The following is a 15188-nucleotide window of genomic DNA, read 5'->3' on the forward strand; positions in this document are numbered from 1 at the left end:
ATTCTCAACGATATCAGGATTATTTTGCATCCTTCGGAATACTGTCTAGTATGACCGTATCTCTGATCAAGATAGGTATGATATTAATAGCTAACCATACTAGTGCAAGTCTCTTCTAGTTGCGAGAATCGAACTGCGCCCAATGATCATCTGCATTAAGGCTCTCGAATGGGCTACCCACGATATTTCCCGTGTTGTGTCCCATGCTCGCAGCATATTTATCTGAGGCAAGCTTCCTCGACAGCGAAGCTAGTAAATGTCAAGGTGCTCTCCGGGCGTTTTTGAGGAACGTAATATCGTGGGCTCGCCGACGGTGGTATTTTTGAAAGTACCTCACTCTCGCTGGCAAGGTCACATCTTACTGCGTGGCCGTCTGCTTGGGTCTTCTTAACACCTCCGAACACACGCGAAGTTCTGCATGTCAGCTGCGCCTTCCATATTCCCGCACGTTTGTTTCGCACATAAAGAGATTTCCCCCTCAACCTTCAAAGTCGCTAGTGAATGGCACGTCTGATTTATTAAGCTCATTGTTCTTCGACACGGATACAACGATGTCGAGGTAATGGCATCGGGTAGACACGTGCGACTATATGGATTGATTGGGACCTGGAGATTGCGCGAAGTTAATATCAGTTGGCAGCCTTGGCTACATACGGCTATGCATTCATAGTGTGCCTTCCTTACGATACTGAAGTTTGCAAGTCTCACGTCGACTGAAATGGTACACATTCAAATGAACAATAAGACTTCGATAGCCGTCAAACTTTGATATCGAATGGGAGATCGGTGACGTGGAGCGGCTATTAATTGTAGGCCAGAGCTGACTGGCACTGTATTAAATGTCCTGACCTGCGAAACCTAAGCCTGTCTGAACACATGACAGGTTCAATAATCAACCTCGTAATATCACCCTGGACACGTATACGCAGCCTGTACGCCGGTATCTATATATTCCATATCATATAAATAGTACACCAGATCACAGATTGGAAATTACATAACTGAGCTGTGTCACACTGTATTCGGGTCTCTTGCCTTGCAAATGGAAGCCCGGAGCCACTCAAGAAATCGTGTTGAAATATGGAAATCCCTCGCCGCGTATATGAGCCACAACGTGAACAGCGCCACAAGGCCGCATGCGCTTCCAGTGGTAGCGAGCGTCAAGGTGGGCGTAGAGGTGAAGACTTGATAAGAGAACGCGAGCATGAAATACAGCATGCTACAGAAGAACACGACTTTCGTGAGCCAAGAAGGATGTACAACAGTAGGATACTCACCCCCACAACAACATAGCATACGGAAGACCATGCACAGTCGCTACAGCTTTGGTGCCAAATGCGGACCCTGTCATCTTCGTGAGGAAATCGACCTGCAACCCTTTGTTATAGTGATATGCGACAATCGATGCGCCAGTCTTTGCTCACCGCTGTGTCAGCAGATTCCTGCCCATATAACCGATTCTGTCGGGTGAGAAACAGGGACACAACCAACGATCCAACAATGCAAAAAATGGAAAGATATGTGCTAATAATTGGGACCGAACCTGAATTCTGAGAACTGACGGAAGGCACAGCCAGAAAGCTGACGTCCACAGCTATCATAACAGTTGACTGACATAATTAAGTAAAAACGGACCCGAACAGCGAGAATTGTGGCACGCACGTATATTGTGATGCTTGACCATTCAGTGCTCAGCTTGCTGTTAAAGTTCTTCCAGCGCGGAGAGTTGATACTGCGGTCGACCCATACTCGTCGGAGTTCTTCCATGTGTGACTGCGGGGCCCCGAACATTGCAACGTTGAAGGTCCATGAAAGAACCAAGATTAGCTTGTTCCTCTTCTTCTTTTTGTAAACGGTCTGATCCGCATCCAAACGGGCAGCAGGGAGCCCGCAGAAGTTGAAGAATTTGGCTCGGACTGGTATGAAGCTTAGAGAGGATGTATTGTAGAACGTGCAACTTACCGAAATATCGCATAAACCTGGCTGCTAGACAGTCACCACCTGGAGTAATGTGGAAATGATGATGCTTACCAATGACACAGATAGAATAGGTGTCGCCGATATTCTCTAGTTTGGAGAATCAGCAATGCCACTGAAGAAACCTTTCACTTGCCTCCAAGCTGGTCGATCAAGTCCAGAATTTTCGATAATTCATCACCGTCGAAGGGCGAGAGCGACACATCTGTTGTAATAGTCTCTGCAAAGTCCTTTCAGCGACTCGTGCATGCAGTCAAAGAGGGAATCTCACCAGCGCTAGCATGCACAACAACTTCTTTGAGTTCCTTGAGCAACTGAGCGCATGGTAGATTTGCATTGGGATACATCTCGCAGTGTTGCCTAGGGAACACCTGATTAATCTTGTATTAATCTTGTATTTTCTATTTCGTCACTTCGTGAGAGGATTTTACAAACGGAGACAGAACACATACAATGAAAGACTTGCCAGTACTGATGTTCAACAGCATACTCTGGAAATGCAAATTATCAAAACACGACGATTATCCACTGTTGAGGGCGCACTGATATGGCTCAGCTTTTCGACACCCTTAACTCCACAAAACAGTTTTTCTGTAGGTAGCTCATGGAGCCAGAAAAGCAGATGCTTGTCGTGATCAATAAAATAGTATCTGCAAATTCTAACTTTAGACTTCTGGTTCCATGCCAATTGCACCACAAGCTCGATCTTGTCGCAACATAGCTGCAACTCAGGAGGCGTAAGAGCAAGTACTTCATCCATACATGAGTCCATTTTGCACCGGCGATCTGCGTTCTGCAAGTTCGAGTCCGTATAGATACCCTGTTGCTAGCAGTAAGAGTCTCCTTATATTTCGGTAATAAATGACGTACCCGCGTGGGGTTATGAAAATAGAGTGCTCCTTCTGGGTGTATACAGGCACGCCAATCTCCACAGTCTTGTTGACGCGGGCTGCATCCCATTTGTGCTTACTTCGCCCAAGAAGAAGGTAGCACTCACTCTAAAAAGTCTATCGTTTTAGGAGGAATAGACTTGTATTTGTTGTTGTCGGGGTTTCTGTGATCACATTAGTACTGGATTGCGGTCGGCACACAAGAACTCACATTGACGGAGTTTTATCGTACCGCATCACATCGGAGGGCACGAATGGCTCAAAAGTAGTGGAACTCTGGCTCTGGGGGATGACTGGAACTGCAGGAGATAACTGCAGGACACAACTAGAGGATGACGGAGGGGCCTGGACCGGCAACAGTGAGCGGGATGAACAGGAAGCGGGTCCTGGTGATGGTGAGACTTGCGGCTGATGGTTGCTCAGAGGAAGAATCATGGTAGGCTGGCTTGAGCCAGCAACTCGCTCTGGGTGTCCATCTGTGTGAATGAGCTGGAATCGGCGCCTGGATGCGATGCTACGTGAATCGTAGTATAACCGCAGAAGGGTGCGCCACAGATGATGTACAAGTCGCAGCGGGAAGGCAATATATCTGAATAACACCTTCATAAACAGTCTCAAGCGGTGTATGAGCCTCCGAACGGAGTCGCTATCATGATTGCGCAACATGGTGTTAACTGACAAGTTCAGGACACGAGGCATGACTTAAGGAATGGTTATGTCTATCGGATATATTTCTTCCCACGGTCGCATAACCTTATCCTTAGCTTCAACCACAGTGACCTTTACGGTAACAACTTGAGGCATCTAGTAACTCTATTTCGGCTTAATCACAGATTCGTGTTTTCGATTAGCTTCATAAAATGGTCATTCAATGAGTCGACCGCAGGCCTCATGGAAAGAGTCGTAAGACTGGGTATAATAAGCTGGGCAGAACTGACCTGCTGATGCACATGCACATCATTATCAGAAATTGACCGAGCCGAGCCGACTGTGACTGTATCCGACATTTTGCTCTGTAAGCCCAAATCACGATAACATGTTGACTATATCGAAGCATGAAAATACCTCGCTGCGCATAGTATGAACTAGCACCAGAACACCGCATCCGCTCAAGCGTTCTCAGTGGTTGTAGTAGGTGTAATAGTAGCCGTGGATGTGAAGACCTGGCAAAAGAATAAAAGTATGAAATACACCATGCTGCCGGAGAAACCAGGCTTCAATGAGCCAAGAAGGACCCTCCATGTACTGTCCTCACATGAAATAGCCGGTTTGGGTATAAGTCTGCGCAGATTCCCGGTCTGTGTCTAGGTCATGCTGCGTACCGCATGTTCTGCGGCGTTACCTGCAAAATTTTAGTTCTGGATCACCGATGTCATGATCCGATGCACTGTTCATTAATGCATTCGTTGCCACCGTTGTGTCAGCAGATCCCTGCTCACAAAGCCGACCTTATCTGTTCAAATAAGTATAACGAGGACGCCACCAGATCCGACAATGCAATATATCACCGGGACTCGATGTGATTCCTACCATACTTATTGACGGAAGGTACCGCTAGAAATGGCTATGTAGCATTACATTTGCCTGACGCAGGATTGAGCAAACGTAAGAGGCCAACAGCGAGAATGATGTCACACACATGCTAATCGCGATGTCAACCATTAAAATTTCTTCCAGCACCGAGGGTCGATGTCATGGTCGACCCATCCTCGTCGGAGTTCGCTCGTGTGTTACTGCGGGGCCCAAAGCAATGCGGCGTTGCAACGTTGAAGGTCCATAAAAGAGCCGATATCAGCTCATGCCTGTGTTCTTTGACGTAAACAGACCGGTCTGAATGTACTACTAAATACTTGAGAATCTTTAAAAGTTGAAGTATTATATTTCGCTGGTTTTAAGATCGGGAACGATGTATTGCGGAATAGTAACTCTCTGAAATACATAAACCTGGCTGGAAAACGATCAACCCCTGCAGGGAAACGAGGCAGAATGGGAGTACTCACAGATGAAAAAACGAAGTGGGCGCCGCACCATCTAATTTCGAAAATGGCTGATATTTCTGCCATCAATGAAGGAAGCTTCTGCTTGCCTTCAAATCCACCAACCAAGTCGAGAATTCAACATCAAAAGGCGAGTGCCGCTGTTTATCATAATCTTGCATTGCTGCCTGGAATTAGATGCATATTGCGTCGATATTGCCCATTCTGTGCCATAAATTTGTCAGAAGAATCTCATAATGAAAACTGAAAAAGAATACACACAATGATGACTTGCCAGCATTGATGCTCGACAACATATTCTGGAAATATAAACCATCAAGACTCCATACGACACAATCAGAGGACGACGGAGGGGTGTGAACCAGCAATAATGAGATGCATGAGCAAGACGAAGATCATGATAAGGCGGGACCTGCAGTTGATGGTTGCTCAGCGGAAGAAGTATGACGGGGCTGGTTTGGGCCAACAAATCGCTCTGCGTGTCCTGTGTAAATGCGTCGGAACTGCGACATTAGTATGTGGACATGATCACAGAAGGGCGTGAAACAGATTATGACCGAGTGGTAGCGGAAAGGCAAGATATCTAGACAATCAGAAACACTCGCAAACTTATCATGAGCTTCTCGAACATTATTGTTGCGTGACAAGATGTTGTAAGCAGAGAAGTTGAAGACACCAGAGAAACTCACGGAACACAACAGTTAGGGGCAGTCATATGTGATAATACATGAAAATGCTCATCGACTGAAATTACTGCAATATCCCTCAATTGGTAAGAACAGGTAATTTTTGTAGGGGACTCCGGGCTAGTTGTGGTGAGACTCTGTCGAAGAGTATGTGGAAATTGTTTTTGTAACTCCAGCAACGGAAATGGATACGGTATGAAGGTAAAAAGCAAGCGGATTTGGATGGGAGGAGGTTGCAGGATTGCAGCGGTAACGTTAAAGTCAAAGCTGTGCAAAGAGCTGGATTAGGAAGGGTTACCACTGACCAGGCGCCCGCACATTCGAGTCAATCAGTGAATCAGCTCGCCTATTCCCCGAGTTGCGAGCCTTTAGGTAACATCGAAACATTCTAAACCTTCTGTGCTGACGGACTGATGATCGGCAGGTAAAGTGAGCTAGCTGCTAGTCGTTGGATATCCTTGGAAATTACCATCAAAATCAAGCCACAGGATACGAGAAAGCCTCACCGACGGTCCTTCAAATATCTTGAAATAAAACATTGTTCGCATCTGCTACACCTCGCTGGCAGAGAAACGGGACATGACTTCCACATCGCGACCGCCCACTACGGCAGAAAAAAAAATGACTCTAACACCCGTGTTGACCTTCGAGAGTTATAAAGGATTTATTCCATCTTTATCCTACTTTCCGAACGGGAAGCGGATAATCAGTGGGTCAAGTGACAAGACCACTCGCGAATGGGACCTAGAAACGGGTAAGGAAATCGAGGAGGCGCGGAATGTTTGTGAGCAGAAAGTACATGCCGTGGGGGTATCAAGGGATGGTCGATGGGTTGTCTCTGCGGGTGGGGATTTCAACATCGGGGAGCTCGAAGTCCGTGAGGTTGCGACCGGGACCGTGAGAACATTTAGAAGTCACTCACAGAAGGTCAACTGCGTCGATATCTCTGGGGACAGCACCCTGCTGGTGAGCGGGTCATGGGATGGTACAGTGCGAATATGGAGCTTGGAAACAGGCAAACTCGTGGCTGGTCCAATCAAAAGTGCCGACTGGGTGGGGGCAGTTCGATTCTCGCAAGACTTGAAGAAGCTCGCAGTCAAATCATTGTGGGGGAAATACCTTGAAGTGTGGGATATCCAATCATGGAATTTGGATGTTTACACTGGGGAAATGGGGGGCTCGAATTGTGTTCATGTGCCAGTGTTTTGGACTACCAGAAACACCATCGTAACCGCACTCAGATTTCCAGACACCCGAAATAGCGTGATCTATGAATTTGACGCGCCTACCCTGAAGACTATCAGACCCACCTTTGAAGGACACACCGGACCAATAATCGATCTAGCACTTTCACTTGACTGCGCTCTCCTTGCCAGTGCTTCCTCTGACAACACCATCAAACTCTGGGACTTCGAGTCCCGCCAGCTCCTCGCCTCATTCAAGATTTTGTCTATCTACCGCCTTATCCTCTCACCCGACTCGCGCCAACTAGTTTACACCACCCGGCACAACTCCGACATCATTTATTTATGCAATACTCCCCCTGAGATCCTCACTAGCATTCAACCTGTACCACAAGTCAGAGTGCGCAGCCAACATCGAATACTGACTATCTTCCGTATGCTAACATTGTCTTACAGACTAGTGCTCCTAAAATCCTATTACCCCTCGCTGATGTACTCTTCCCTTTGTTTTGTTCATTTGCTCCACACCATTAATCCCATTTTGCAGTCTCGCGCTCTCTCTATCACCGCGAACCAATCCAGTTATGAGGCCCCGCCAAATGTGCAACAGAACCTTCCTTACCCCCGTCGTTATGCAAGGTCGGAATACTGGAGTGACAGACAAGTCAGAACCCCTCGCATACAGCCTACCGAGACGCGACTGCTTGCTCGCATCTTGCAGCGGCGTGCTGGCATGCGATCGTTAACTCATAAGACGTTGGGGAAACCTTACGAACTAGGATTCCAGCTACTGCGCCAGGACGCAGTGCATTCTGACGCAGGACCCACAGCAGATCTCCCAAGTATAACGATATCGCCTCATATATCACAGACACTCTCTTCTACAGTAGGTTCACGGCTGCCCCAGTTACCCTCTGACCTCAACGAGCTCCTTCCCTCCTCTTCCCATACGCATACAGTCACCTCTGCTCATCATGATAAGCTTCACTATCTGCCCCCTGAAGCGATGCTTCAAAACCTCACGGGATATATCACAAAGGACGAAGAATACCCTGTTGCTCGTGGCGGGTTTGGGGAGATCTGGAAATGCACCTTCTACACCAATCGTAGACCAATCAAAGTTTGTTTCCTATCTTTTGTCTGTCCATCTGTCCGAATTAATGATTTGGTAGGTTGCAGTGAAAGCATTGCAAGTGTACGCCGCCGATCAACTTGGCGCAGCAAAGACAAAAAAGAACAAGGTGAATTTCTTGATGAATGACTCCGTCTTTCCTTACGGGTTGCCACTTCGTAGAGGATAATACGTGAACTCAGAATATGTGCCAACCTCAAGCATCCGAATATTCTACGTGTTTATGGTTATACGCATGACTTCGGCCCATTTATAGCGATAGTCAGCCCTTGGGCGGGGAATGGCAACCTGACGGACTATTTGGAGCTCAAGGGCGTGGCTCTTACTCTTGTTAGAAGATTCCGGATCGTAAGCACCCCGTTGTATTTTATGCAGACTACAAACTAATGGCAATCTCAGCTCAAGGATATTATAGCTGGTCTGCAATATCGTACGTGCTGACCATTCTCGGTGCTGGACCTTCAATAGTGATATTCCTCACAGTTCATACAAACAGTGTCATCCATGGTGACTTCACTGGGGTAAGTTCGACCCTTCTCGTTGTTTTCAATTTGATTCAAACGTGAGTTCTAGCCTAACGTGCTGATCCTTGATGATGACACTGCATGTGTTGCCGACTTCGGTCTTTCCTTGATGTATTCCGAGGTCATAAGCGCTTCTCAGGCTTCCTGGACGTCTACGTTCAAAGGAAACATGCGCTGGATGGCCCCTGAGCTGCTTGTAGAGCGGGAGGATGGATCTCAAGTCCGGCCAAGCGAGCAGAGCGACATGTATTCATTCGGCGGGATCATGCTGCAGGTACGCCTGGGTTATATTTGCCTCTCATTTATATCACGAGCTCCACTCGTAGGTCCTGACTAACAAAGTGCCCTATTATCACCTCACGAATGATGCCGCCATCATACTCTGCATAGCCAAGTCGCAAACGCCTTCTCGATCTCGTTATCCTGAGCTCCCTGAAAAATACTGGCAGTTGATAGAGCAATGTTGGTCTACTCATCCTCAGGACCGCCCATCGACGGAGGGAGCTGATGTGACGATCAGGAATGAATTTTACTCGCTGTCGAGATCTGGTTGATTCTTGGATTGTTTTCTGTATAACAACTCATTTACGGTATAACTAGATGGACATCACGAGGGGATGGTATGCTGAACGTAGTCTCAACTACAGACTTGTCTTGGGATGTAATATCATAATATACTGAACGTACTAGTACCGCATGCACTAGTACTCGCATCGTCGCGGCAGACCTCACATATGTGCGATATATTGTCCTCTACGAGTTGGTCCATATGTCGATAACCTGAAGACTGAAGACGGACGGAAGGCACAGATAGGAAACTGATATTCACGGCTGAAATTACAGTTGACTGACATGATTGAGAAACAAAGGAGTCGGACAGCAAGAACCATGGCATGCATATAGGTCACGACGCTCGACTAATCGCTCATGAGCTTGCCAGAAAAGTTCTTCTAGCGTGGAGGACTAATACAGTGATCGACCCACACTGGTTGGAGGGTTGTCATGTTTCATCCCGCATGTACGAGTCGGTGTAAGTACCCTGTTACCTGCAATAAGCGACCGAGGGCGCATTGTAATAAATAACATACGTGCACGGGGTCATGAAGGTATAGCGCTCCTTCAGGATGTATACAAGCACACCGATTGCCACTGTCTTTCTGTGGGTTGTGTCCCCATCATGAAACATTGTTCGATCCAATGAAGTGTGCAAATGTAGATGCGATTATAAGGTCTGACAGCATAAGTAGCCGTAGTGCGCTGTTGGGATATCTGATATAGAAGTTGCTATATATCCGAATCATTGATGATCAGAATCTAACTCAACCGAGTCAGTTTCAAGGCCGTGTCCGATGGAGTTTCCGACATTTGTCTTTGAAACCCTTAAGCCACGCCTGGAACAATGGTAAAATATGGAAATCCCTCGCCGCGCTTACGAGCCACAGCGTAAAAAGCGCCACAACGCCGCATGCACTCCCAGTAGTTGCAAGAGTGATAATGGGCGTGGACGTAAAGACCTGGTAAGAGAACGCAATTACGAAATACACCATGCTGCAGAAGAACAGGACTTCCCTTAGTAACGAAAGTCCAACAAGAACAAAAATACTCACCCCCACAGCAGCATAGCATATGGAAGTCCGTGCACCATCGCCAGAGATTTAGTGCCAAATACAGATCCTGTCACCCGCGTGAGGAATATAACCTGCGATGGTTTTGTTTCAGCGATATTCGATCACCAGTGCACCGTTCTTTGCTCACTGCTGTGTCGGCAAATTCCTGCCCATGCAACTGATTCTGTCTGGTGAGAAACAAGGACACGACCAGCGATCCGACGATGCAAAACAAGGAAATGTACGAGGTGATAACCGTAACCGAACTGGTATCCTGGGAATTGACGGAAGGTACAGCTAGGAAACTGACGTCCACTGCTACCATTACAGTTGACTGATATGATTCAGCGAAAATAAATGTCAACTGATGGGAATTGCAGTACGCACATACATCGTGATGCCCGACCATTCACTGCTCAGCTTGGTGTTAAAGTTCTTCCAGCGCGGAGAGTTGATGCAGCGGTCGACCCACACTCGTCGGAGTTCTTCCATGTGTGACCGCGGAGCATCGAACAGTGCAACGTTGATGGCCCACGAAAGGGCCACTATAAACTTTGACTTCTTCTCCTTGATAAAAAGAGACTGGTCCGCATCCAAACGGGCTTCACGGAGTCCGCAAAAATTGAAAAATTGTGCTCGAGCTGGTCTGGAGGTTAAAAGCCACATATCATGCGCCGCCGCGACAGAGCTTACTGAAATAGCGCATAAACCTGGCTGAAAAACAATCATCTCCTGGAGGGAAAAATGGTTGAAATATGATACTCGCCTATGACACATGTATAATGGGCGCCCTGGAAGTTGTCTAGTGTCGAGAATCAGTGATGGTTCAGTCGCCATAAATGAAACTTTCGCTCGCTTTCGAATCGATCAATCAAATCCAGAATTTGCGATAATTCATCGCCGTCGAAGGGCGACAGCGACAAGTCCGTCGTGATAATCTCTATAAACTCCGTTCAGCGACACATTATGAAGGTACACTGAGAAGGACATATCACCAGCGCTAGCATGCACAACGACTTCCTTGAGTTCCTTGAGCAACTGGGCATCTGGCAGCTTGTCACTGGGATACAGTTCGCAGTGTTGCCTGAAATCATATCAATCTTGTTTGTACTAATCCTGTTCTATCGCTTTGTCAGAAGAATTTAACGACCAGACAATGAACACACACAATGACAGACTTGCCAGTACTGATGCTGGATAGCATACTCTGAAGATGTTAAGCATAAAGAGCACGATGATATTTACCCCTGCAAGAGGACGTACTGATATGGCTCCACTTCTCAACGCCCAGAACTCCATCAAAAATCCATTTCGTAGATATCTCATCGAGCCAGAAAAGTAGACGGTTGGGATGATCGACGAAATAGTACCTGTATACCTTATCATTGTTACGTTTCCTTGTCAACTCCACCACGAGCTCTATATCACCGCTGCACAGCAATCCACACTGGTGAGTGAGCTGGGCGAGTAACCTCTCGATACACGAGGTCATGCTAGATCGGCGTTCTCCGTCCCGCATGTCCGAATCGGTGTAAATACCCTGTTGCCTGCAATAAGTGAGAGAGGGCGAGTCGTCATAAATGACATACGCGAACGGTGTCATGAAAGTATAGCGCTCCTTCAGGGTGTACACGGGGATACCAGGTACCACTGTCTTCTTGACTACGCTCCGTCATTAAGCACCGCTCGATCCAATGGAATGACCGAACTTACTCAGAATAGTCTCTCTTTCCAGCGGGGATATTCACAAGTTTGACCTCCCGCTTGCTGCAGTCCTATTCAGTCCATGGATTCATTCGAAATGCGAGAAGCTCACATTTGAGGGGTTTTGTTGTATCGCATCACCTGAGAAGGCGTGAATGGCCTGAACACCGAGCGGACTGAAGGTGCAGGATGCAACTGCTGGCCCAGATTAGTTGATGTCGGAAGAGCCTGAGTGTGGACTGGCAATAGTGAGACGAATGAATTGGTCGCGGATCCTGATGATGGCGGTGGCACCTGTAGCTGCACGGTGTTACTCGGAAGGAGGGAGGGCTGGAACGAGCCAGTAACCCGCTCTACACGTCCGTTTCTTTGAACGGGTCGGAACCGACACCTGCGAGAATATAGTTGCAGAAGGGCATGAAACAGACGATGTACGAGTCGTAACGGGAAAGCAACATATCGAGCTAATGCTTTCAGAAACACTCTCCATAGGTTTGTGAGCCTGCCAACTTCATGCCTGCGTGACATAGTGTTGGTACCGGACAAAGGACAAGCTCAGGACATGAGGCAACAAGTCCAGATTATTCAAACAGTAGCTGGGCACTTCCGCTGTGCTTGCAAGAAATTAAGATTGAACTAGACTGATAAGTCACAGTACTATGTAGGAGTGTCATAGCGCTCCGTCATCATCCGAAACATGGAGCCCAGTAAGATGATCTATCACACGATAATGAGGAGTTTCAGAATATCTTTGTTTGCCCCTAAAGGCTAGGTAACATGGCAAAGCCACAAGTATGACTACGGATAATAAGGAAACATACGAAAATGAGACGATGCGGGAGGTGAGGAAATGCAAATGAAGTGTCAAGGACCCGAACTATCGGACGTCGCGTCGAGGCGAGATAGCAGCGGGTAACCAGATATAAAGATCAAAAGGAAAAGGCAAACCTCTAGTCGTCGCCTGCAGCCTCAGCCTCGTCTTTCGTATCTGGTTTCTCTGTAAGCCAGCTAAGAAACATAAATTAGATTGGTGGGAAGACGACGTACCCGAATCCTGCATGTCTGAAGTCCAGAGGGTAAGGTTGTCCCGTAATAGTTGCATGATGAGGGTCGAGTCCTTGTAACTCTCTTCCGAGAGTGTGTCAAGTTCAGCAATCGCGTCATCAAAGGCCTGCTTGGCAAGGTGGCAGGCACGGTCGGGGCTGTTCAAGATCTCGTAGTAGAAGACTGAAAAGTTGAGTGCGAGACCAAGGCGAATGGGATGTGTGGGCGGTAGCTCCGTGACAGCAACTTCCGATGCATCCTTGTAGGCACCCAGGGACTTGTCTGCGCTGTCCTTGCGCTTGTCGCCAGTGGCAAACTCTGCGAGGTATCGGTGATAATCACCCATCCTGTGGGAGAATGACATCAGTGAATGGTTACGCGTGACACAGAGAGAACGTACATCTTGTGGTAGAACACCTTCGACTCGCCAGAAGCAGCGGAAGGAATTAGGTGCTTGTCAAGGACATCGAGGATGTCCTCGCAGATTTTGGCGAGCTCGCCTTCGATCTTCTCCCTGTAACCCTTAATCATAGCTACTTGAGCCTCGTTACCCTTGGACTCCTCCTTTTGTTCGATTGAAGAGACAATGCGCCACGATGCACGACGTGCACCGATAACGTTCTTGTATGCTACGGACAGAAGGTTGCGCTCTTCGACGGTCAACTCCTGGTCCGACGATGCCACTCGCTTCATGTTCTCAACCATTTCTAAATGTCGTGAGTGACTTTTACAAGCCAGGCATGTTGGTTGAAGTACCTTCATAACGCTCAGCCTGCTCAGCGAGCTTAGCGAGGTAGACAGAGTCCTCACGCGTTTCAGGCATCTAAGGAGCAGTTAGCAACGTGATTTGACGCGTTTACGACGCGTCAAATACTCACTGTTGTATGGATTGAGGATGAGTATAGAGAGCTAGAGAAAAAGTAAGACTATGAGCAAGGCAAGTTTGTCGTTGAGGAAGACGACGAGGACGAGGACGTACGAGGAGTTGAGGATGGTGGTTGTTTAGAAAAGAGGAGTGTTGTGGAAATATTAAATTGTGAGCTGGGCAGAGGGTTCGGGTATAGGGCAGGGTCTAGGGTATATCCAACTTTGGAAGATATTCTCACGCCACGATCACCTAGATCTGTGTCTTTGATTGTTGCTATTGTCAATTCTAGAACCTCGTTTGTGTCATTTCTCTTGTCGTTGTCTGCCTCGTTGTTCGGCCACCTTTGGATGTTGTGCTCATCCATTTTTATTGCAGATGCGGCGGCCTGGTAACTCCATAGTAAGTACTCGGATTAAGGCAAGTTTACTCGTTTTTGTGTTCTTATCAACTAAGCGCTCAACACAGCCACAAACACCGCCAGTCACCAATTATAGAATTTGCTGCTCTCCAGACGTGCTATCATTGCCGTCATGAAGCTCCATCATGAACGTTACTGCGACCCAGGCGGTGATGACACTGACAGGCTATACTCCCACTACAACGTTTTTATTATTTCACACGACCGACCTTATCGCCGTGGTATGTATGTAGGTTCTATGCGCCGGAGACGTCGTCCAGTCATGCCACTATCAATTTACCCGCGCGTAATCTATCCCACACTGGAGCGATGCATTTCTCCGCGCTTAACGGATTCGAGCGAATGCAGCGGCCCGCGCTCGTAGGAACGACTGTCTTCTATATGGTCTGACTTCGGGAGACTAGCCGCGGTTATACACGACGAAGTCTTGTACAGAAGCAATCCCCTCATCAGGTTAATGCGCGAACATGCTCTACGGCAAGTTTCTACATTACTTGCAGTGTCATTCTTAGACCCCGCCTCCTTCTCCTACTGGCGTAAATTTAATTCTACTTATCTCTGGATCCGTGACTTATCATCCAGTACTTATTTAATCGCCGGAGCGGATGGCGAAATATTTATGTAACCCTTCCTGTATTTGTTGTCCCCTCTTGACAGCAAAGGCGCTCTTCGGTCTTGAAAGCGGCGTCGAACGGTCTTCAGCGCATCAATCGATCATCGTGTGCCGAAGGCAGAGTATTTTGATAAAGAGAAATTTGCCAGCATAAAGGCAAAGCACTGATCGATGACCGACATAGCCCATAGGAAGACTAGCTCTATTTAGCTTCCATTGAGCGGACCATATGGAACGATCGTTCCTTCTTCATTACGCCTTTCACGACGGTCGCGGGTCCGGCACGTTTTCACAATAATATCATCCTAGTATCTCGACCCCGAGTCATATTAATTCCCCCCATCCAGATCATTATAAGGAGGACAATCGGCTGCACAGGGTTTCACTAGGCTTCAGCGTGCCCGTTCTAGTGATACTTCCCTTTGCCCTAGGCGGTTTGTTTTGGAAACCTAAATTCAAGAGTACGCATGAGTCGTTGACAGGGCGGAATAAATATAGATATACATCTCGTCTGCATATACATAATTCAGTATTAATGATGCAC

General features: G+C 47.5%; 5 protein-coding genes across 5 annotated transcripts; 1 reads left to right on the forward strand and 4 right to left on the reverse strand.

Moving 5' to 3' along the window:
• Positions 1-828: 828 nt before the first annotated feature.
• On the reverse strand, positions 829-3552 carry F5147DRAFT_674507 (uncharacterized protein). The gene is made up of 14 exons (XM_041435852.1): positions 3079-3552; positions 2975-3031; positions 2848-2926; positions 2521-2797; positions 2444-2468; positions 2249-2337; positions 2114-2197; positions 2032-2067; positions 1963-1983; positions 1663-1916; positions 1425-1610; positions 1278-1369; positions 1003-1219; positions 829-944 (listed from the first exon to the last, which is right to left on the reverse strand). The coding sequence occupies exons 1-13, from the start codon at positions 3531-3533 to the stop codon at positions 1012-1014; spliced, it is 1863 nt and encodes a 620-aa protein (XP_041297143.1). The 5' UTR covers positions 3534-3552; the 3' UTR covers positions 829-944; positions 1003-1011.
• Positions 3553-6467: 2915 nt separating this feature from the next.
• F5147DRAFT_605755 (kinase-like domain-containing protein) lies at positions 6468-9142 on the forward strand. Its single transcript, XM_041432329.1, has 9 exons — positions 6468-7134; positions 7191-7226; positions 7282-7854; positions 7907-7975; positions 8029-8214; positions 8266-8296; positions 8350-8387; positions 8440-8664; positions 8717-9142. Exons 1-9 carry the CDS (start codon positions 6721-6723, stop codon positions 8942-8944), a joined length of 1800 nt encoding a protein of 599 aa, XP_041297144.1. The 5' UTR covers positions 6468-6720; the 3' UTR covers positions 8945-9142.
• A 687-nt stretch (positions 9143-9829) lies between these two features.
• Positions 9830-10630, reverse strand: F5147DRAFT_531288 (uncharacterized protein; the record flags this gene model as incomplete). The annotated part of the gene is made up of 4 exons (XM_041430085.1): positions 9830-9938; positions 9998-10089; positions 10146-10331; positions 10385-10630. Coding segments are annotated over 4 exons (633 nt in total), but the record flags the coding sequence as incomplete, so codon positions are not given.
• Positions 10631-10999: 369 nt separating this feature from the next.
• On the reverse strand, positions 11000-12263 carry F5147DRAFT_380512 (uncharacterized protein). Its single transcript, XM_041429477.1, has 6 exons — positions 11814-12263; positions 11711-11764; positions 11587-11659; positions 11261-11537; positions 11166-11204; positions 11000-11118 (listed from the first exon to the last, which is right to left on the reverse strand). Coding segments are annotated over exons 1-6 (861 nt in total). The 5' UTR covers positions 12230-12263; the 3' UTR covers positions 11000-11116.
• A 29-nt stretch (positions 12264-12292) lies between these two features.
• On the reverse strand, positions 12293-13794 carry F5147DRAFT_674536 (14-3-3 protein). Its single transcript, XM_041435853.1, has 6 exons — positions 13725-13794; positions 13624-13654; positions 13502-13568; positions 13146-13452; positions 12749-13092; positions 12293-12698 (listed from the first exon to the last, which is right to left on the reverse strand). The coding sequence occupies exons 3-6, from the start codon at positions 13566-13568 to the stop codon at positions 12652-12654; spliced, it is 765 nt and encodes a 254-aa protein (XP_041297147.1). The 5' UTR covers positions 13624-13654; positions 13725-13794; the 3' UTR covers positions 12293-12651.
• Positions 13795-15188: the final 1394 nt, after the last annotated feature.

Source organism: Suillus discolor (assembly GCF_016758755.1).
Source record: "Suillus discolor strain FC423 chromosome Unknown F5147scaffold_7, whole genome shotgun sequence".
NCBI lineage: Eukaryota > Fungi > Basidiomycota > Agaricomycetes > Boletales > Suillaceae > Suillus > Suillus discolor.